Source organism: Conger conger, chromosome 14, assembly GCF_963514075.1.
Source record: "Conger conger chromosome 14, fConCon1.1, whole genome shotgun sequence".
NCBI classification, from domain to species: domain Eukaryota; kingdom Metazoa; phylum Chordata; class Actinopteri; order Anguilliformes; family Congridae; genus Conger; species Conger conger.
In genome coordinates, this window is record NC_083773.1 from 31,928,361 (window position 1) to 31,949,802 (window position 21,442).

Consider the following 21,442-nt stretch of genomic DNA (forward strand, 5'->3'; position numbering starts at 1 on the left):
TATATTCAGACCGGGGGCCTCATTTATAAACGTTGCGTATGCACAAAAGAATGCGTAAGCCACTTTCTAAGCAAACTTTGGCATTTATAAAAAACAAACTTGACGGGAAAATGTGCGGTCCTCAACGGATACTCTGACCCATGCGTACGCACATTAACTGGAGAAATGAGAAACTGCGACTCCGATGGCAATGGGATGAAATGCGAGAAATGGTGTGAAATTGATACCACTGTGTAAAATAAATCGAAATATTTCCTCTCACGTATCATATATGAAGAGTTAATTTGCAAAAACGGATAAAAGCTTCTCTTACAACGAATAAACAAACAGCTGTTTGATTGATGCTCCCTGGAGTGCCCAAAAAATATGATTTAGGATGATAAATATAAACAGAGATGTTGTTGTGAAATAATCCCTCAAATATGTAGACGAATTGTTAAACAATACTTCATGTTATTAAATGTATTCTCATAAATAATATGGTGAACAGTCGGACAAATTACACTGCACTGATGCCGTTTACAATGCTTCAGTCGGGCAGATACGAGTGCATAGTTTCATATATTGTTATCATATTCATATATTATGTTTTATAATGTGTTTATTGTTATGGATTTTTGTTCGGTTTATCTCTTAATTTTGTAACTGTGTTTTCAATGGTGCTAGACAAATAACATGTATTATTATTATTATTATTATTATCATCGTCATCACCACATTCGTTGTGCAGAACTGTTCATCATTTACAATCAATCAGGATAATTCCCACACCTGTAGCTTTTCAGAGGCAATCAAATGGCTGAAATCCCTTTTCTTGGCCTTCTTTTCAGCGTTTGCCATTGTCGTCTTCGTGAAATGCATATTCATTAGGGGTGTTTCACTGCCTATTTATAGGCAATTGTGGGTGGGACATGAAGCTGGCAAAGATGCGCCACATTTAGAGTTGATTGTGTTTTATAAAGGAGGAAAAATGGCATGGGACGTGTGTGTGCACTGTTTTATAAATCAGAATATTTTTGTGCGTACGCACGTCCTGGGTTTCAAGCGTACGCAACCTTTTGACATGAATCCTACGCACAGTTTTATAAATGAGGCCCCAGAACCCAACAAAAGTTCAAAATATATTGTGGTGGTGGTGAGGAGGATGATCCAGGGTGCTCACACGGTAGGACTTCCCCTTTACAGGGCCATGCTTAAAATTAGTATTTTAAATAACTGCTTTTAATTCCCTTCCTATGTTATATTTTTAATTTGACAACTTATGATAAATGGTGTGCAGTAGGAAAAAACTTGAACCCACCGCGTGTGTTTAGAAAGACTTGCCTGCGCCTATGAGTCACAGGGTGTTGACCTTCAATGAGATGAGCTTACAAATATCACAAAGCAATCCCCCACACAGAGAAAGGGGAACAATAACAGTTCAAAAAAAGGCAAAGAAAATCTTTGTCCCCTTTGCTTTCCCATAAACACGCTCCGAAGATGCATTTTAAGCACCTAACACATATTTCTCTTCATTCAAGAAAATATTTTATTGAAAGTGGTACAGTTATATATTATATAGGTTTATATGTTTTGCTTACAAGGATAACAAACAAATGAATGTACAAAATAATAATAATAATATATTACACATTTGAATAGACTGATAGTTCAAATAAGTACTTATCAGACAGACCAAGGATATTTTAATGAGCAAGAACAACTGACGTGAAACCTTTCCAAAAGATTATTATTAATGAATTATTTTGGAGGCCTCAGATAACAGGATGCCAGAGGTATGAATGTACAGTAGGTAAAATAGGGGATGCGCGTACAGTATAGCTGGTGCCAATACCATACCTGTCATTATGAGGAAGGTATCTGTACGGGTTGATCATCCTGCCTGCCCAATGTTACTGAAATGATTCACTTGGTGTATGTACAGATAAATAAATTGTTTTACAAAGTAGAAAGGTATAAATAAACCTTAGTTTTATTATTTACTTATTATAACTTAAAGTAGTTACTGTATCAACCGAGAAAATATTCATTTTTGACTTTCACTTTGTCACTCAACTATATACACAGTCAAGCTCTGCTGTATCTCTCTCTATGCATCTCTCTTGCTCCCTATGTGTATGCACTTGCAGTGCATGCAGTTGTTTCCAGGTCTTTCTCTAACAAAGCCAGCATACAGGTAATAAGGAATAGTGCCCCAAACACACCACAAACAAACACACACACACACACACACACACACACACACACACACACACACACAAACACAAACAGAACAGTATGATGCAGCCAATAACGGAGGTAATAACACCCTCACCGCTCCTCCACACCCACACATCTCCGCTGGATGTGATGTCACTCTTTCTTGCGCAGGTGCACGTACATGACCCCGCTGGCCAACAGGAGGGGAACGCAAACCCATGCCAGGATGAAGCAGTACCCATAGTGCCCTGCCGGCTCCTCTCCGGAGTCCTGCAGAATGTTCCGGTGACGCAGTGTGTAAATGAGACAGGCGGCAAAATCTGTGAGAGCTGAAAGAGAGACGGGGGAGAGAGTCAAACTGTGCAACAGCATCATAAAATGTGCATGACGAAACCATAGAAACCCAATGCCCTTCTGGACATCAACTTTTTATTAGTGAACCCTGCTTGTGTGTTTAAAAAACGATGTTTCATCAAGGCGTAAGATGTTGAAAAGCTGAATATGTATATGAAAAGTATTCTCATTCTACAGTGACTTCATTTGCATGTGACCTGAGAGATAGACGGTGCTCACCTGCACAGAACTGGCACAGGCCGGTGAGGTAGAACAGCCTCCCTTCAGAGAGTACAAAGAGCTGAACCAGGAAGGCCATAAAGGAAAGGCAGGAGAAGAGCACGGCCAGAACCATCAGGGCCTGCATGGGCACCAGCCATTCTGCGCAGGAGAGGAGAGGAGAGGAGGGAAACCTGTGTAAGACACTCCGTGCAAAGCGTTTATTCATGTACTTTTAAAATTTATATTCCAACCCCGATTTTACGCAATGCCTATTCTCATTCTTGGCTATGTAGTGATCAACAGGCACACAGAAAAAGGACACACCATTGTCTTTTGCAGAGGCGCAAAGCCAGGCTTCAGTGGAATTGTCAAACATGCAGTTGTACCAGAGGTCTGAGTTGTGCACGTCATCCCACATCCACCAGGACTAACGGGGGGGGACAGAGGGAGAGAGAAAGAACAACAGCTTTACCATTATTTACCATATTATTCTTATTTTTATTATTATAAAATAATTTTTTATTAATTTTCACATTCAATATGTGTTGAATGACATGTCATGGCAATGAAAATTCAAATAATTCAAAATAGTGTGAGAGTGAGAGAGAGAGAGAGAGAGAGAGCGACAGAGAGGGAGAGAGAGAGAGAGAGAGAGAGAGAGAGAGAGAGAGCATGAGGACTCAAGAGAACTAATTTGGTATCCCTTGCTCTGCAGAAGTGAAGAGTTTCCTGAGTGAAGTTTCCTGCCAGTGACTCACCTTCTCCATGGTGGCGATGAAGAGCATGGTCAGTATGACCAGGTGCAGCAGAGTCACAGATATCAACAGGAACACCATCGCGGTTAAACCCACAGACCCTGCACAAAGTCACAGATATCAACAGGAACACCATCGCGGTTAAACCCACAGACCCTGCACAAAGTCACAGATATCAACAGGAACACCATCGCGGTTAAACCCACAGACCCTGCACAAAGTCACAGATATCAGCAGAGGTCAAACACCAGCACACAGTCACAGACACAGCAAAGGTTCACAGCAACCAGGGCATTCACACAATACTGCAAAGCCAAGACCAACTACCAAGACCGAGGCTGGGATTCAAGTGACATTTATGCCTTACTTTGATTTATAAATACATTTCAGCAATCCATAATCCACTGAACAGAGTTTGTGAAGAAAAGGCGTGATGCCCAAATTTTCTTGTCAGTTAAAATTAAAAACAAATGCAAATGTTGAGTGAATGCAGGCCAGAGTTACAGACTCCCAGACACTGTCAAAGACAGCGGCACAATCTCACAGATACATAGCCTTTAACCCTGCATTGCTCCAGGGGGGATTGTCTCCTGCTCAGTTTAATCAACTGTACTTGCTCTGGATAAGAGTGTCTGCCAAATGGCATTAATGTAATGTAACGTAAAATCCATGTTCACACAAATCATGGACACCTGAGAAAAGTCAGACGCACCAGTGAATATTCACAAATGCAGGACAAGACCCTTCCTAGGGTCTGAACCAAGATAGAGTAGCCGAGAATGTGGAGATCTCTCTGGAGGACCAGCACCAAGCTTTCATCTGCGCCCAGAATCTGTCAGGGTTATCCCTTCCTCTCATCAGCTCAGAGGCCCCTCGGTGCAGAGGGATTTCAGATATGGGAAAACATTTCTAAGTATGACACTGATTAATTTCAGCACTGAGTAATTCACGGCGAAAGAACTTCATGTAATTTGTACTAAATGTGCATAATTTAAGAATAGCAGTAGTACATTTTTAATACGCTGCTTCCCATAATGCGCTAAGAGCAAATAAAATCTACAGCAGTGACTTTTATACCAAGGGTAAGTCCCATTTAGTGGAGTTCAGATCAGATAAGACATCGCGTCTAGTGCCGTCTTCTGGCTGCAGAACATTCCACTAGTCCGTCCCGCCAACATCAGAGAGCGTGGCTGATTCCAAACTCGCGGAGTGATTCTACACTAGCACATTTGCTACCAAAGTCCTTTGAGGTTCCTCATCAGACCATCCCTCTGCGTGAAATCTGATTCCAGCCGCATGGGAACGAACAGGAAATCAGTTCCACTCTGAAGTTGGTGGGGTTCTGGAGAGGGGAAATAATGAAAGAACTCTATTCACGGACAAAGCCGAAACGACCCCCCTCCCACCCCCCACCATTAATGAAGCATACTCATTCTTTCCATTCCAAAGCATGGAGGGGGGGGGGGGGGGGGGGGGCTATGAAGGGGGGACATGCCATTTCATTAGCAAGGGCGTGAACCTGCCCTGTGTCATATCAGCAACATGCTTCAGTCTGGCACAGGGCTGGCAAGGGCACACTGATGTCTGAGGCCTGAGTGAGTTGGCTTCACACACAGGAGGGCTACAAGCAGGGATCGGGACCCATGATTACAGCTGACGGAGCTGGTCAAACACGCTCACAGCACCTGGTTCCCATCAGGCTGATTTTTACCTCCAACCCTGCACCATGTTCTGCCTGGTACGAGTGGGAACAAAGTGAGAGATGGGAGCTTATTTTTATTGCAGAAAACCTCACATATTGCACAGATGCAATTGTTCAAAACGTACCAGCACACTAAGTTGTGAGCTTTAGGGGTTTTTTTGTTTTCATTAACAGTGCAGTTTGAAGGCAAATCAACAGAACCAATGACTTTCTCACCCAAAATGATAACAGTAAACAGCAACTTTGAAATAATTTGCTTAAAGTAGTTTTACTTTTACTACCCTTCAGTTTAAAACTATAGTAACAGAATATTCAGATTGTAAACATACATTAAATGATCTGTCAAATCATATGCAGATGCATACTGTGTTCACTTACCCGTTTAAGCATGTGATGATTACTGAATATTCTGATACGAGTGCAGCCAATTAAATTCATACATTCCATAAATTTTAATAAACTGTAATGAACCTCTTATTGACATATGCAATTTCATTCAAAGTTTAACGCAACTTTTGGTAGATTTCTACTGTTTTGTTTGTACAAAGATTAAACTGATATGAAGGCGGACTGTTCTTCACAGCCTTACAGGCCTGTTCTATGCACAATGAACAGATCCTGAGAGTTAACGTTCGCGAAAACACATGCAGTCTACAGTCTGTGCAACGAAGCAGTCCATCTGAGAATATATTACGCTTACATGTACACAGATTCAGGAGAAACATCTCACAACTGTGACATCACAACTCACCTCAAATCTGAACTTTCAGCTTCCTGTAGGACCAACAAACAAGTAGTGGATAACCGTGTGCTTTTCCTGCTTGGGCTGTTCTCTGCTTTCACAGCACCCCAACCCTCCTCCAATCCTTCTCTCCTCCCCCTCGGAGACTGGGAGGGAAGCTGCATGCAGGAGAAGCAAACTCTGGGATACCGCTTCTCCCCCTTCTGTCCTCTCGTGAATGGTAGGAACTGTTACCCCCAAAGATGTCTTAAGACACCTGTCCTAAGATGCTGGACATTCATATCTGCATAGAAGTGTCACTTAAGGGGTTAACCAAATAAAATAGTTTGGTTTGCAGAAAATAGAATGATAACTGTTCAGTTCTCAGTTCAGTTTTTTTTACTGTAAATATGACTCAAGAACCCTTCAGAGGGAAGAAATACACAGAACCATGTTCAAACTGTGCATTTTGCTGTGACTTTGACCAGGAGCTGCTAATGTGTCACTCCCAAGCGTCTTATCTCATGCCCCGGATAGTACATTCTCAAGGTCAGCACATTCCTCGCCTAAAAAGCGAAAACATTAGGAAACCACACAATGGCTGACGAGGAGCCGCAGCCGGACTGAATATCACAACACTTCCACATACACACACCGAGCACTTAATTAGGAACATAAAGTACCTACTTATTCATGCAATTATCTCATCAGCCAATTGTGTGGCAGCAGTGCATACAATAATGTTCACATCAACCATCAGAATGGTTGAAAAAATGTGATCTCAGTGACTTTGACCGTGGAATGATTTTTGGAGCCAGACAGGTTGGTTTGTGTATCTCAGAAACTGCTGATCTCCTGGGATTTTCAAGCACAACAGTCTCCTGAGTTGACGTGAAAAACAAAAATAATCCTGTGAGCAGAAATTCTGAGAGCAGAAATGACTTGTTAATGAGAGAGGTCTGAGGAGAATGGCCAGATCAGGTCAAACCAGGTCAAAGGTGACAGTAACAAAAATAATTATGTGCATTACAACACGTCAAACCTCTTAGTGGATAGGCTACAGCAGCAGAAGAATACATAAGTCTAAAAAATACAAAGTGTAGAATACAAACCAAAACTGCACAGCATGCAAACGGCCTACACACTGCAGGCTCGCTGATATGAAAAGTTGTCAAAGGTTTCTCTGACCACTTCTTTTTAATGAACATCTGTTTGTGGAAGCAACTGTCTGCAGAAAATGTCTCCTTACAGGAATTCAAAGGCTGGGGGATAACTTTCTGTACCATGCTGGAGAAGCATCAACAGCCTTTTAGTGTAGAGAGGCCCTTTGGATGTGCACATATTAGCATTTCTGTGCAAACTATAAAGAAAAAACAAATGAACCTATTTTGCGAATGCATTTGTCATTACTTGACTAACTTCCAGGAGAGCGGCTACAGTAGGCTCCAGAATTATTGGCACCCCTGACTGGATATTCACCCAAAATACTTTTAAAAATATTTTAGCAGTACTTCTCTTAGCAATCCATCTTCTAACCATGCTGAAGTTCCACTCTATCAGATGGCTGTGCAAAAGTTATTTGTATTCCCTCCACAAGAGGGTGCTACCTATCAGCCAGAGACCTAGGAGGAAGCTCTTAGAACAAATCGAAAATTAAAAAGCAGCCTGATGTCTAGCCCATTGTTCATTTACACATGCACAATGACAGCTGTTATACACTAGAGATATTTTTGAAATAATTTTCTACCATGCAAAATATGAACAATGTCATGAGACAAGACAGGGAGAAAAGAGAAGGAAAATATAATTAACATTAAGGATATAATCTTAGGCGGCACGGATGGTGCAGTGGGTAGCACTGCCGCTTCACAGCAAGGAGGTCCTGGGTTCGAATCCCCGTCGGCCGGGGCCTCTCTGTGCGGAGTTTGTATGTTCTCCCCGTGTCTGCGTGGGTTTCCTCCGGGTACTCCCGTTTCCTCCCACAGTCCAAAGACATGCATGTTAGGCTGATTGGAGAGTCTAAATTGCCCGTAGGTATGAGTGTGTGAGTGAATGGTGTGTGTGCCCTGTGATGGACTGGCAACCCGTCCAGGGTGTATTCCTGCCTTTCGCCCAATGTGTGCTGGGATAGGCTCCAGCCCCCCTGCGACCCTGTTCAGGATAAGCGGGTTCAGATAATGGATGGATGGATGGATGGATATTATCTTATGAACATTAAGGATATAACCAAGGCTAAATCAATGAATGATTAGCTATGCCTGGAACAAACTGCAGATTGCATCTTATTCAAGGGATAGTTCCTAGTCTGGCTTTTAAATATTTTTCTTGTTTCCTGTTGGCTCAGACACACTTTTCATAGTTTGTGAAGACTATGTAGCATAGTAGTTAATGTACATGACTGGGACCTGCAAGGTCGGTGGATGACCCCCGGTGTAGCCACAAAAAGATCCGCACAGCCGTTGGGCCCTTGAGCAAGGCCCTTAACCCTGCATTGCTCCGGGGGAGGATTGTCTCCTGGTTAGTTTAATGACTGTATGTTGCTGAGGACAAGAGCGTCTGCCAAATGCCATTAATGTAATTAATGTAATTAAATCACTGCAACCACTCAATGTTTCGTTTCTTGAGTGGAAAAATACAACCAATGACAAACGGTCACCAATTTCACAAAGTTTGTTGCAGCTTTGTTTTTAAAGCTTGTGATAAAATTAGGAACACAAGAAAATGTAAAGCTAAAAACAGGTGATTTTGTAAGTTTGGTGCTTACTGACACTGAATATGCCAAGGGACGAGTTACAGTAACACTACAAATCAGACATGAAACTACTTTAGATATTTCCATCATTTCTGTTCTACAAACATTTCCTATTTAATTCCAACAACAAACTTTTCATAATATTTAAAAAAACATTAAAAAAATTCCCCTCCGAGGAATCGCCACCTTAACGTGGTGGAGGGGTTTGTGTGTCCCGGTGATCCTGGGAGCTAGGTTGACGGGGGCACTGTTAGCCCCCAGTAGGGTCTCCCAAGGCAAATTGGTCCCGGGGGAGGGGCTGGACTAAGAGCGATTCAAAGACTCCCATGACACGGCCACACAAATACCCAGTTACCTCGCCCGGAAAAGGGAAACCGGGGCCCCCTGCTGGAGCCAGACCCGGGAGGGGAGCTCGTCGGCGAGCGTCTGGTGGCCGGGCCTTATCCCATGGGGCCCGGCCGGGCACAGCCCGAACTGGTCACGTGGGGTCGCCGCCCTGTGGGCTCACCACCTGCAGGGGTCGGCATCGGAGTCGGGTGCTTTGCCCAACGGGCAGTAGGCAAAGGCGGGGATCCGGGCGTGCTGATCCTCGGCGTCGCAGACTGGTTCTGGGGACGTGGAACGTCACCTCTCTGGTGGGGAAGGAACCGGAGCTAGTGCGGGGGGCGGAGCGGTACCAACTAGATATAGTTGGGCTCACCTCCACGCACAGTACTGGTTCCGGAACCAAACTCCTGGAGAGGGGCTGGACTCTGTTCTTTTCTGGAGTTGCTCAAGGTGAGAGGCGCCGGGCGGGTGTGGGGATACTCACAAGCCACCGGCTGAGCGCCACTGTGTTGGAGTTCCACCCGGGGAACGAGAGGGTCGCTTCTCTGCGACTACGTGTCGCTGGGGGGAAGGCTCTGACTGTCATTTGTGCGTATGTATGTTCCCTGTAGTGCTTGTCGGCCCAGACGAGGCGGGCGACGTGGATGTCGCTGCGGTAACCCACTGCCCTTGCCCAGCAGTACTCCGGAGACAGTATTTTACTGGGCTTGTGGAGCCACAGGTACTTGTTCAGGTGGCTCTCGTCCTGCCACAGTGCCTCCACCTGGTTCCCTTTGTCCTTCATGATGCCCTGGTAGCAGCCCTCCGTGAGGTTCCTCACGCTCTGCCACGACCCCCCGAAAACCGCCGCGTGGTAGTAGAAGTCGCCGGTCTCCATGTACGCAGCGGACCTGGGGTTGGAGTCGTAGGTGTAGAACAACTTCGGCCGGTGGTAGAAGAAGGCGTGCAGCAGGGCCACGGACTCCCCGAGCGCCTCTGAGCCGAAGCGGCCCGTGAACACCTGGTCCACGTCCAGGCAGAAGACGTACTGGTGGCGGTGACGGATGAGTCGGTCGATGGCGTCCGCGATGGACCTCATGCGCATCATGGAGATGTCCTGCCAGCGACGGTGCTTCTGCACAAACACAACCTCGACGGCGCGGGCCTGGCCCAGCAGCACCTTGGGCACCCTTTCCGGGGCGTCGGTGAACACGTAGTACGTCACCGGTAAACCTGGCATGAAGTGCCGCTCGGCAGACCGCAGGAATTCCGGAAGATAGGCGTCCAGGTACCTGAGAGCCGTGGAGAGATTAAAGGTAAATGCCCTATTCTGCCGCGCGCAAGCGCAATCAAAGCTGCTCAGTGCTGTCCAGTTATTGCAGAGTGCTGGAATAAACCCAGCCGGGCCTGCCTCACCTAGGACACACAGGAGGGTTCTGAGTAATGCCTGACCCGACCCAATCCTGTCTGAAGCTTCAGGCCGCGTTCAGACACATTTTCTAATAAATACATTGGGCTCAGGGAGGGCAACCGTTTTCAGGCTATCACAGTTTACAGTTTGAATAAAGCAACACATAGCCATGGGAGAACTAATTCAAATGAAAAATACTTCCGGCAAGTCCTATGTGTGGCACAGTTATGACGTTACTGCTAATACTGACAAAGGGCCCACTGGGTACGTGATGCGAAAACATTGCGACTCAATCCTAAAATATGAGAGCAAATTGACTGGAATTGTCATGTCTAGAGAGAAACAACGTGGTTACAACCAGCCAACTAAAACTACTAGCCAAAAAACGACGGTGACAATATTTCCCAGAAACGATAAGCCAGTCGATGCTGCTGGGAATTCACCTATCGCTGAGAAGACTTTTGTTGCCAGGATATTCAATATTTTGTGCGATTCTGTCTCGCTGTGCCAGGCTATCTGTGTGTCCGTGCTGTAGGCGCTTTGTACCATTTCCATGCTTGGTGCTTTGGTGGCTTTTCCTCCTGTGTGCCATGGGTAAAACTGCGTGATGTGATGTTTTGGATGGCTGACGGTTTACTAATATTGCACTCAGCAAATATTGTTGAGAATCACTGTCCATCCAGAATCATACACGGTCAGGAAAATCATTCAGCCGCGCTGTCTCCATGTGTGTGCGTTTCTGCTTCAGCGTATAAATTGACAGCGGAAAAGCGAAAGGAAGTTTGCTCCAGCTAAAGGCTGATAAGTCTGATTGTTATCTGAATTAACTGTTGCAAGTCCTGCTTTTTCATAACATCTGCTTAGGTTTTACACAACTGCATTATTTAAAAAAAGTGAATTTGAACTGCGTTGGAGATTTCAAGAATGTATTGTTTTATGCTCAATTTATTTGAATCCTACATTTTACTGTGTTCTTTTATTTGGAATGTTATTTCAAAAGCACTTCATAATGTTGTAGTTGTGCTGTACACAAAAACCAGACAGCACATTTATTTTGCACACACAGCGAAGTGAATGTGCATGCAATATCCAGAATGATCGGCACAAACCTTCCAACGGCAAACACTGTCAGTGCAACAGACGAACCCTTCTTTCTGTGCATGTCGTCATAGACTTTGGGGTCGAACATCCCATCCCACATGACGGGGGCCCCCCAATACGTGCAGGTCTGAACATCGCTTCTGGACCTGAGGACGGTGAAGCAGTACTCACATCAGACAGGAAACCACAGCGGGGCCATGTGCAGTCTGAAACAATATCTTAACAAGATTAGCTACCCACAAGCCAACTGAAGAATTTTCAATTGAGTAGAATATGACAGGCACCAAAAGCCCTTAGCCTCAATAGGATAATGGATGAGGGAGCGTTAATGATGTATCCACAAATATTCATTCATCTTTCTCTCTTTTCAGAGCAATATAATAATTATTTTGTGGATATCTGACAGAATCACGATGAATGATATGGCCTGCTAGTCTCTGACTGGTACAAGGTGAACAGTGAGAGACTCACTTTAGACTAGGTTAAGCATTGACTCAATCAGATCAATAAACATTTTGCAATTTACAAACATCACTTTTGTATTTCATAAACACATTCTTAGTGACGACAATGACTTTAATAGATACATTGACTGATGCTAGTGAATATTGTATTTAATATCTTAAATACACTGGGGTTTTCTAAACTGGAAAAACATGGCTCAACATGAAATATGTCTCAGATTATTGCAAAACATTATTTAATGCACGCCAAATGTCAGCATTCAGCAAACAGGCCAAACTGATTTAATTATGAGGTAATTATAATGGGGCGACATTGGCTCAGGAGGTAAGAGGCATCATCTGGCAGCTGGAGGGTTGCTGGATCGATCCTGTCCTGGGCATGTCAAAGTGTCCCAGACCAAGACACTTAGTTCTGTATTGTGATGGTCTTGTGATTGTAATTGTGTTATGCTGCTATTTGACCCTGTCTTGGCTAGGTCTCATTTGTAACAGAGGTTTTAATCTCAATGTGACTTCCGAGTCAAATAAAGGTTACAGTGGTGTGAAAAAGTGTTTGCCCCCTTCCTGATTTCTTATTTTTTTGCATGTTTGTCACACTTAAATGTTTCAGATCATCAAACAAATTTAAATATTATTCAAAGACAACACAAGTAAACACAAAATGCCTGGAAGTCTGGAAAAGGTTGTAAAGCCATTTCTAAAGCTTTGGGACTCCAGCGAACCACAGTGAGAGCCATTATCCACAAATGGCGAAAACATGGAACAGTGGTGAACCTTCCCAGGAGTGGCCGGCCGACCAAAATTACCCCAAGAGCGCAGCGACAACTCATCCAAGAAGTCACAAAAGACCCCATAACAACATCCAAAGAACTGCAGACCTCACTTGCCTCAGTTAAGGTCAGTGTTCATGACTCCACCATAAGAAAGAGACTGGGCAAAAATGGCCTGCATGGCAGAGTTCCAAGACGAAAACCACTGCTGAGCAAAAAGAACATTAAGGCTCGTCTCAATTTTGCCAGAAAACATCTTGATGATCCCCAAGACTTTTGGGAAAATACGTGGTCTGACGAGACAAAAGTTGAACTTTTTGGAAGGTGTGTGTCCCATTACATCTGGTGTAAAAGTAACACCGCATTTCAGAAAAAGAACATCATACCAACAGTAAAATATGGTGGTAGTAGTGTGATGGTCTGGGGCTCTTTTGCTGCTTCAGGACCTGGAAGACTTGCTGTGATAAATGGAATCATGAATTCTACCAAAAAATCCTGAAGGAGAATGTCCGGCCATCTGTTCGTGACCTCAAGCTGAAACGAACTTGGGTTCTGCAGCAGGAGAATGCTCCAAAACACACCAGCAAGTCCACCTCTGAATGGCTGAAGAAAAACAAAATGAAAACTTTGGAGTGTCAAAGTGCCTAGTCAAAATCCTGACCTGAATCCTATTGAGATGCTGTGGCATGACCTTAAAGGCGGTTCATGCTCGAAAACCCTCCAATGTGGCTGAATTACAACAATTCTGCAAAGATGAGTGGGCCAAAATTCCTCCACAGCGCTGTAAGAGACTCATTGCAAGTTATCGCAAACGCTTGATTGCAGTTGTTGCTGCTAAGGGTGGCCCAACCAGTTATTAGGTTTAGGGGGCAATCACTTTTTCACACAGGGCCATGTAGGTTTGTATTTTTTTTCTCCCTTAATAATAAAAACCTTCATTTAAAAACTGCATTTTGTGTTTACTTGTGTTGTCTTTGACTAATATTTTAATTTGTTTGATCTGAAACATTTAAGTGTGACAAACATGCAAAAAAATAAAATCCTGATTTCTTTTCACAGCACAGTATATACATTAACCCACAGTTGCTGGTTGGTGCCAAGCATGGCAGCCAATCACTGTTGGTGTGTGTGAGTGTGTATGTGTCTGAATGGGTACCAGATTATTGAAATAGAAATAATATAACATAATAATGGTATAATAATAACAACAACATAATGATGATAATAACATTACCTAGTGCTCAGTTTACCTGAATTCTTAGGAATGGACAGTCTGTCCACCACAAAACTCAGAGACCACCCTTTTAAATCAGACATTCAGTGAAAACTACTTTTATCAGTGTCAGACAATAATGCAACATACAACGATCAGCCACAACATTAAAACCAGTTTTTTTCCTGATTAAAAATAATTTAAACTGTATATAATGTATATACTGTATATAACAATTCATATTTTATTATATGATATGTGTACTTATATAAGCAGATAAACAAGTGAATTGTTGGGGGGGGGGGGGGCATTGTTTTGTTATTTAAATACCCAGCAAATATACAGGTATAAATGAGCAGGTGATTGGACTGAAATGACAAAGAGGTATGAGTGTGAGGAACAGGTAAACGAGGCACGGGTGAACTGAAAGGGTGAATGGATGAATGAACAGACTACGGAAAGTGAGGGCGGACACAAAATGGAAACAGAACAGGCAGAGTATGGCACAATGTCCATATGTGGCAGCTTGCAGCATGGGATGTGGTGAAAGATACAAGAGGAAGAAACAAAAACCTTGAAACAAAAAAAAACAAAAAACGTCTTCCTTCAGCAAAGGGACAGCAGTGAGTTCTGCACCACACCAGGATGCTGGAGAGAAAATGGCCTACCACAGGTCCAGCGAGTTGTCCATGGATTCTCCCAGCTGCAGTGTCTGCCCAGGAAGTAAAGGACACTTATCCATCGGAATCAGTCCCTCGAAAAACCTGGGGAAACCCACCACCCCAAAAACAAACAAGAATGCACCTGTGACTGCAGGTGATCACCGGCCAGGACTCTTTAGCTTCCTAGAGCATATAGATGCTTCCATCCGTTATTTTGTCGCTCTATTTTTCTGGATGGAAGGCTTGCACAGCATCACCCATAAAATATGGAACGGATCCTAGCCTTTGTTCTAACACACGCACCAGTTTGTAATGGAAGCTTTCTTTAAAAAATTGTGCATGCCTGCTAAAGCTAAGCCACAAGACGGTGGGAGAGAACAATCCTGAGAGGGACAAAAAGCACCAGATCCATTCCTTGGACTCTGCATGGTCTCAGAACTGTAACAGCTGCACAACTTATAGAATAAACTTAGACATAATACAATAATAATAATAATAACTAGAAAATCAGGTCACGAGCTGTATTGTGAATAAAATTTTGGAAATGAAACAAAAAGCTGAAGAGAGTTTGAATCTGTCCCACCCTGCATGACGATGAACAACCGTTTCACATTACCTGACTGATGTGGGGCCGATGTAGGCTATGAAGAGCACTGCAGGGATGAACAAGGCATACGTAAAAAGATTCCGTGCTCTGGGAAACCATCTGTAGAAAAGATTGGAAAGCTTACAGGTGCAATAGGTAAGCTTTCTGCGTTAAAACATTCTTACAAGGCCATTGTAAATTGCTTCCTATCATTGGAAAAGGCTCACTGGCATGTTGACTCACCCTCTGCCTGTGTTCATAGTCCTTAAATTTGGGTTTCAAAATACGGAGTTGACGGGATGGCACTCTGTACCAAAACAATACTGTACTGTACAATAATTCAAGCTCATTGGTTGCGGTTTAAGCGTGTTTGTTGCTGTAATTATTCTCTTGAATGATAGAAGTCCAAAATTACCTATTGCACCTTTAATAAAGCATAACGTGTTTTAGTGCAAACAAAACTAAATAAACGGCACCTTGTGATAGTTCAGTTGACCTTCAGGATTTTTCTGATATCATTTCAGTTACAACACTGCTGTTCAAGCTGCTTTGGTGTTTCTTGAAATGTATTTTCTTACTGTACACTACAAACTCATGTACACCATTGTAAAGGAGAGTCCTCAGAAACGTCTATCTAAAATATCCTTTATTGCACACAAATTCCATCCGGGCTAATCAGAAGAAAAAAAAAAACCCTCATACCTCAGGTGATTGGGAAAAAACACATCCTACTTTCAACTACTATTCAAAAATAAATTTGCAAATCGGACCAGAGAAAAATCCCCTGGTAAAACTGCTCTTTAAATATTACATTTTGTATGTGCCACATCCAACTGACAATGTGGCCTAGGAAACTTCAGAAGGCTAGGCCAAAACTTTCATCATCACAAAGGCACTGACTTTAACTTTGAGAGAATCAAATCAAGCTCCAAATCTTGCTTCAGATCTGAAGAAATCCATAATCCTAAGCCAAAGTGAGAACAACTCAATACTGTGGGTCTGAAAGAATGTGTAGCTGTCAAAAAGCCAAAACTGAAACTGAAAAGGTAGTACACTGACACATTTACATTTTAGTCATTTGGTCAAAGCATCACATCCATAACTAAGAAAATACATAGGAAGTGCTGTCCTAAACATCGTCATCGTAGGTGCAATTTATTTTTATTATTTTAAAATTTGATGAACTATGAGTCATAACATAATACATTTCAGATCTCAAGAATCTCAGTCAAGCCTACAACTATCAGAGTCCAGATCACAACACCACATCTAATGTAATTCTGGCTTCGGAATTCCAACTGTAAAGTTTGTTAGTACATCTACGAGTACCATGCTGGTGATTCTCTATCAGGCCATTGCAGAACAAGGCGTCATGAGTGCAATTTTTAACCACACTGAAACAGGAAGTCACACAAAATGGCCTCTTGCTCTCTCCCCATCCCTTGGATCCGCCCCTGATTTTGTATGCAAGGGCCAGAAAAAGAGTGTCATTGCCTTCTTCCAACTGTCTGTCCCTGGCCTGTCTATATTTCTTCATCTTGCATCTGGGTCTGCCGTGTGGGGTTTTATATTCTTGGTATTACAGCTCATCTTGTATGTCACATTCCATCCATTCCATCCCTTTATGAATATTCTGCATTCAGTTGGTTTTTGAACTTTTATCTTGGTGCATTCTTGGGATGTCCTTTGGAGAGACAATGTATGGTTTGGTATCTTCTATCATTCATTTATTTTGTGACCGTAACTTGTCAGTAACATTCATTGTTTGGGTAGTTGACCCTTCACCTTTAGAGATTGAATATGCAATTTAATAAAACTGTCATATGTGACCCTGGTTGTGACAAGTATTTTGATGAAGGATGATCGAAATGGTTGCTCTGCTCTATGAATTGAGCTATTTAATTGATCATTGATATCTTTCAGAAAGAAATTAATCAAATCGATTTTACATGTTGGATAAGTGAGGGGTTTTAACTGTTGATGCCAAACATTGAACATGCTACACAATATTAGTCCTGACTTAAAAATGCTTGGTCACCCTTTTTGAACTTTTTATGAAGTTACATTTTTTGCAAAATTCATCCATGTTTACCCACTTGATATTACAATGTATATTTATTATTCTGTAATTGTTGAAATAGTGGGCGGCAGAATTTAGTGCATTGGTGTTGAGTCCCACGGTACACTCAAACCCATTCCATTTCAAACACTGTGTGGTGAGTCATTCAAATTTTTTTAACTTTGTGAACCAAATACATTTTCTCAGAATCAAATCAAATTGATTTAATAAATACCAAGAAAATATCAATTACATTTACTTAAATACCGAACCTGAGTAGAACATCACAGATGAAATATGAATGCAACCAATGGCTTTAACATGGCCACAGTGCAACAGCCAACCAATATACTGTGATTTGAATAGGTTCACATTTGACAACAGAACAACTTAATTCATACTAATTTCTTTACAAGAAATGTGATGTGTACTGTATGTGAATATACCATCTGCATTTAAAATTGTTAAAGTGTAACAATACAAAAAGTATAATAATTAAGAATAAGAATGAGTTGCAGGTTTGACATGTGCTATTTGTGCCAAAAAATGTGGCCACTAAATACAGATGTGGCAAACTAATTCATTTCAGATTATTTAATTTGATACAGGATTCAGATACGAATTTACGGTTCAGACAGAGGTGAAAAACAAAATAATTTTCCAAACAAACTGAAAAGCCCAATAAGGCATCCAATGAAAACCAAGCCTACGGTCTAGAAAGAAAACATCCATCACATTATGAACAGTATTTGAAGTAATTTTACTAATCTTACCGCATCATGCTGTGTGGTCTCTTGTCCTGAGCACCGTGCCCTCTCATCAATGCAGTGAGAATGTGAGGACGAAATCACAAAGCTGAGTGAGTGTTCTGGGTGTGCTCACGGAAGTCATACGCAAGGCCCTACCACCAGAGGCACCTCCCTCTTCTCTTCAGAGAGAACAAATGTTGGAATTAATTTGTGTGTGTGTGTGTGTGTGTGTGTGTGTGTGTGTGTGTGTGTGTGTGTGTGTACACTTGTGACGGAGAGGAAATGTCCATCAACGTTTTGTCTGTAAACAAAGGGCAAGGGAACAGGCATTTTCAAATAGATAAGCATCTTTAGCAGGAATAATTGCGACAACCACTTCCTATACATTTATATCAGTCTTTCACATTACTTTAGAGCAGGGCTGCCCGAACCTGTTCCTGGAGATCTACCGTCCTGTAGGTTTTCACTTCAACCCTAATTTGGCGCACACCTGATTCTACTAATACCTACTAAGTAGCTCAACGAGATCTGAAGCTGTTGAATGAGGTGTGTAATAAAACTTTCTGGTTCCTTCAATAATGACAAGTTATCCAGATCCCAAGGTAGCAAAGCATCCCCACAACATTACACTAATATTGCCATTTTTTCACTTTTGGTATGATATGCTTCCTGTGAAATGTTGTATTTGCTTCATGCAAGACATAATGGGACCTGTATCGTTCAAATAGTTCAACTTTTTGACTCATCTGTCAAACATTATCCCAAAAGTTGTACATTGACGTTTCTCTTGGTTAGCACTGGTTTCCACCTAGCTATGCTCTCATGAATCCCTTCTTTGCCGAGTCTCTTTCTCACTGCAGAGTAATGAACACTGATACTGCCTCCTGAAGAGTGTTTCTGTTGGACAGGCGTTTTTCTCATTATGACATCTTCCTTCCTTCCTGCCTACCAGTCTCATTGTGATTACTGAGCTCACCAGTGGTCTCATTCTTCTTTATGCAGTGGCAAATGGTTTGGCCCATGTCTCTGCCTGTTCTTTCTTCTTATTTCTCAGCCTGATAATGGCTTCCTTGACTGTCATTGGTACAGCTATTTTCCTCATGTTGACAAATGCCAATAACTGACTCCAAAGGCAATCAAAAGCCTAGAATCAAGACCAGATACTTAAGACATTTTACCAGATATTTTTTTTAAGGTTCTTTGTTACCTTGTTGCTTTCCAAGAGCAGGAACACAGTCAAGAATGGAAAGGGACAATGTGGGTACCCTGTGCGATACGACAATACTATTCCTTCACATCCAAGTGTTCAGCTTTTTATAAACATAAGGAAGGAAACCACTTAAATTTGCAGTAACTTTTTCTTGTATCAGTGTTAATTTCAAAATTATAAATATAAAAAATTGTACTGATATAAAACCTATTTTCAATTTCAGCAATTAGGCTTAAATGGCCTACTGCAGTCATTCCCAAACATGGCCCCCCCTGTGTTTTCTGTTTTTTGTTTCCACCACAATTGCAATCACAGAACTTTAACAAGCTGTACATTTTTCACAATTAGGTGCTATTGATGTTTTGAGGGATTATTGACCCTCTTAAGCCACGCTATGTGACATAGCTATGCATGCCATGAACAATAAAATTAAAATGTTCATATTGTGTTTATTGTCCTAATTGTAGGTAATAAAAAAGGCAACTTATTTTTAACTGACAAAATTAAACTGCCTGTGGTAAATCAAAAGGCACCTGGCTACTAAAACTAACCACCTGGCAGACAATACAGAATTTAAAAAACAAAGCAAATGATAACGAGCGAAACCTGAATTGTGTTGATAAACTTAAGGAAAATAAATTGCTTAATTAAACACATGTTCAGCAGCCTAATTTGTAGCCTATTGATTAACCTCAGTCTATCCTTTCAAACCTCTTTTGATTTCATTGTTTGTAATGTAGTACAATAAGCACGATGCAGTTTTATTCTTCATGATGTGCATACCTGTCTGACAAAATATTGCTAGAGAGGGTAAATAATCTCTCTGAACATGAAAAGCACATAATTGTGAAAGATTAACGTGCAATTTTAAATGTGGGATTGCAATTGTCGTTGGAACGAATACCAGCATACAGAGAGGGGTCACAGGACTGACTTTGGGAACCACTGGCCTACTGATAATATGCAGGCCAAATTGATTATATTTAAACTGGAGGGAAATCAAAGCAATAGCCTATGTTGCCTAGCTGCCGAAAAGGTCACGTCAGGTTATATTTTGGTGAACTTCAGCGTGGGTTTGTCGCGACAGCTCTAACCTGCATATTTACATAGGTCTGCTTTGAATATACACATTTTTCAAATCAACTGCCATTAAACAAAAACATGCGGACTGTACCCTATAGGCCCACTCTACAACGAAACTTCCGCAACATGCATAGGACTACATTTAATGGACAATGGTAATAGAAATGAAAAGCTACGTTGCGCAAGCCTGTCTAATATTTAGTACGGTTTCCTACCTTCGAACAGGACTGGGTAACCTTAGCTAAAAAAAACAACTGAAAAACAGTGTGAAATTATAAGGTTACATTAAATCCTTGACCTGAAGAACTGGATACACAACTTACTCTTGTCAAATTAATAATTTATATCTGTTCACCTCTCGGTGGCAATCGTGTAATGAATTAAATGCATTCCACCAAAACCACAAAATTGGGGAAAAATCCAGTATAGCCTAAAGCACACTATGATTGAATCAATACGGCGTTGAAAGAAGATGACAGGCGCCAAGCTGAAGCACGTCGTTTGTGATTTCTTAAAGGTGATACGATGCCCAGAAACCAAGCCTACGCCTGTCCGTATCAAAATCTCATTCGTTATGAGCCAAACGTATCCTCACCAAACGTGACTCTTGGGTCCTGCACCGTTTTGTTTTTGAAGATAATGCATGTCATTTCAAAGTCAAACACGTCTTCTGCTTTGGCATTTAAAAGTAGTCTATAAAATAAAACGTAGTGGACACATTTATTACAGAGTCTGCATTTATTAAACAACAAAAAGATACAAAGTTTTACTCTTTTTTTTTTCTTTTTTTTTTTTTTTTTACACATATGCCAATGTACTTTAAGTCTTGGCTGTGGATATCACAGTCAAAGCAAACGTTATATGGTACCACAATGCAAGACAAAGGAAAAGTACTTTAATAATAACTAGATCTATATAATAATTTTATATAGAAAATGGGTTAACAGTTAAGTATTTTATAATTTATATACAGTATATTCCATGCTAAGAAATAAAGACACAGTACAATACACAGAACAACACTAGTGTGGGAGAAACTGAACTGTGACAAACATACAATGATATCATAGTTAAGGCTTAAATGTGTATAAAAACAAAAGTTGATCATTACCATTTAAACATGAGGATAAAGGATTATATGACG

The 21,442-nt window shown here is 41.7% G+C and overlaps 2 protein-coding genes across 3 annotated transcripts; both read right to left on the bottom strand.

Annotated features, from left to right (window-relative positions):
* Window positions 1-1,571: 1,571 nt before the first annotated feature.
* Window positions 1,572-7,697, bottom strand: emp3a (epithelial membrane protein 3a (MAM blood group)). Of its 2 annotated transcripts, XM_061220607.1 has the most exons (5): window positions 5,963-7,697; window positions 3,513-3,610; window positions 3,079-3,181; window positions 2,773-2,913; window positions 1,572-2,528 (listed from the first exon to the last, which is right to left on the bottom strand). In XM_061220607.1, exons 2-5 carry the CDS (start codon window positions 3,588-3,590, stop codon window positions 2,353-2,355), a joined length of 498 nt encoding a protein of 165 aa, XP_061076591.1. In that variant the 5' UTR covers window positions 3,591-3,610; window positions 5,963-7,697; the 3' UTR covers window positions 1,572-2,352. The 2 variants fall into 2 exon arrangements, with proteins under 2 accessions (XP_061076591.1, XP_061076592.1); XM_061220608.1 differs by lacking the exon at window positions 5,963-7,697 and having other exon boundaries at window positions 3,513-3,678.
* On the bottom strand, window positions 3,706-20,537 carry LOC133109440 (alpha-1,3-galactosyltransferase 2-like). Its single transcript, XM_061218763.1, has 7 exons — window positions 20,514-20,537; window positions 18,030-18,184; window positions 15,228-15,317; window positions 14,618-14,713; window positions 11,511-11,648; window positions 9,592-10,282; window positions 3,706-3,720 (listed from the first exon to the last, which is right to left on the bottom strand). The coding sequence occupies exons 2-7, from the start codon at window positions 18,074-18,076 to the stop codon at window positions 3,706-3,708; spliced, it is 1,077 nt and encodes a 358-aa protein (XP_061074747.1). The 5' UTR covers window positions 18,077-18,184; window positions 20,514-20,537.
* Between the last annotated feature and the right edge of the window lie 905 nt (window positions 20,538-21,442).

Coding starts and splice junctions, on each gene's coding strand:
- emp3a (XM_061220607.1), bottom strand. CDS start 3,590: ATGGTGTTCCTGTTGATATCTGTGACTCTGCTGCACCTGGTCATACTG. Junction 3,182..3,512: donor TCATCGCCACCATGGAGAAG/GTGAGTCACTGG, acceptor CCCCCCCGTTAG/TCCTGGTGGATGTGGGATGA. Junction 2,914..3,078: donor CGCCTCTGCAAAAGACAATG/GTGTGTCCTTTT, acceptor TCTCCTGCGCAG/AATGGCTGGTGCCCATGCAG.
- LOC133109440 (XM_061218763.1), bottom strand. CDS start 18,076: ATGAGAGGGCACGGTGCTCAGGACAAGAGACCACACAGCATGATGCG. Junction 15,318..18,029: donor AGACCACACAGCATGATGCG/GTAAGATTAGTA, acceptor TCTTTTCTACAG/ATGGTTTCCCAGAGCACGGA. Junction 10,283..11,510: donor ACAGTGTTTGCCGTTGGAAG/GTTTGTGCCGAT, acceptor CACGGCTCTCAG/GTACCTGGACGCCTATCTTC.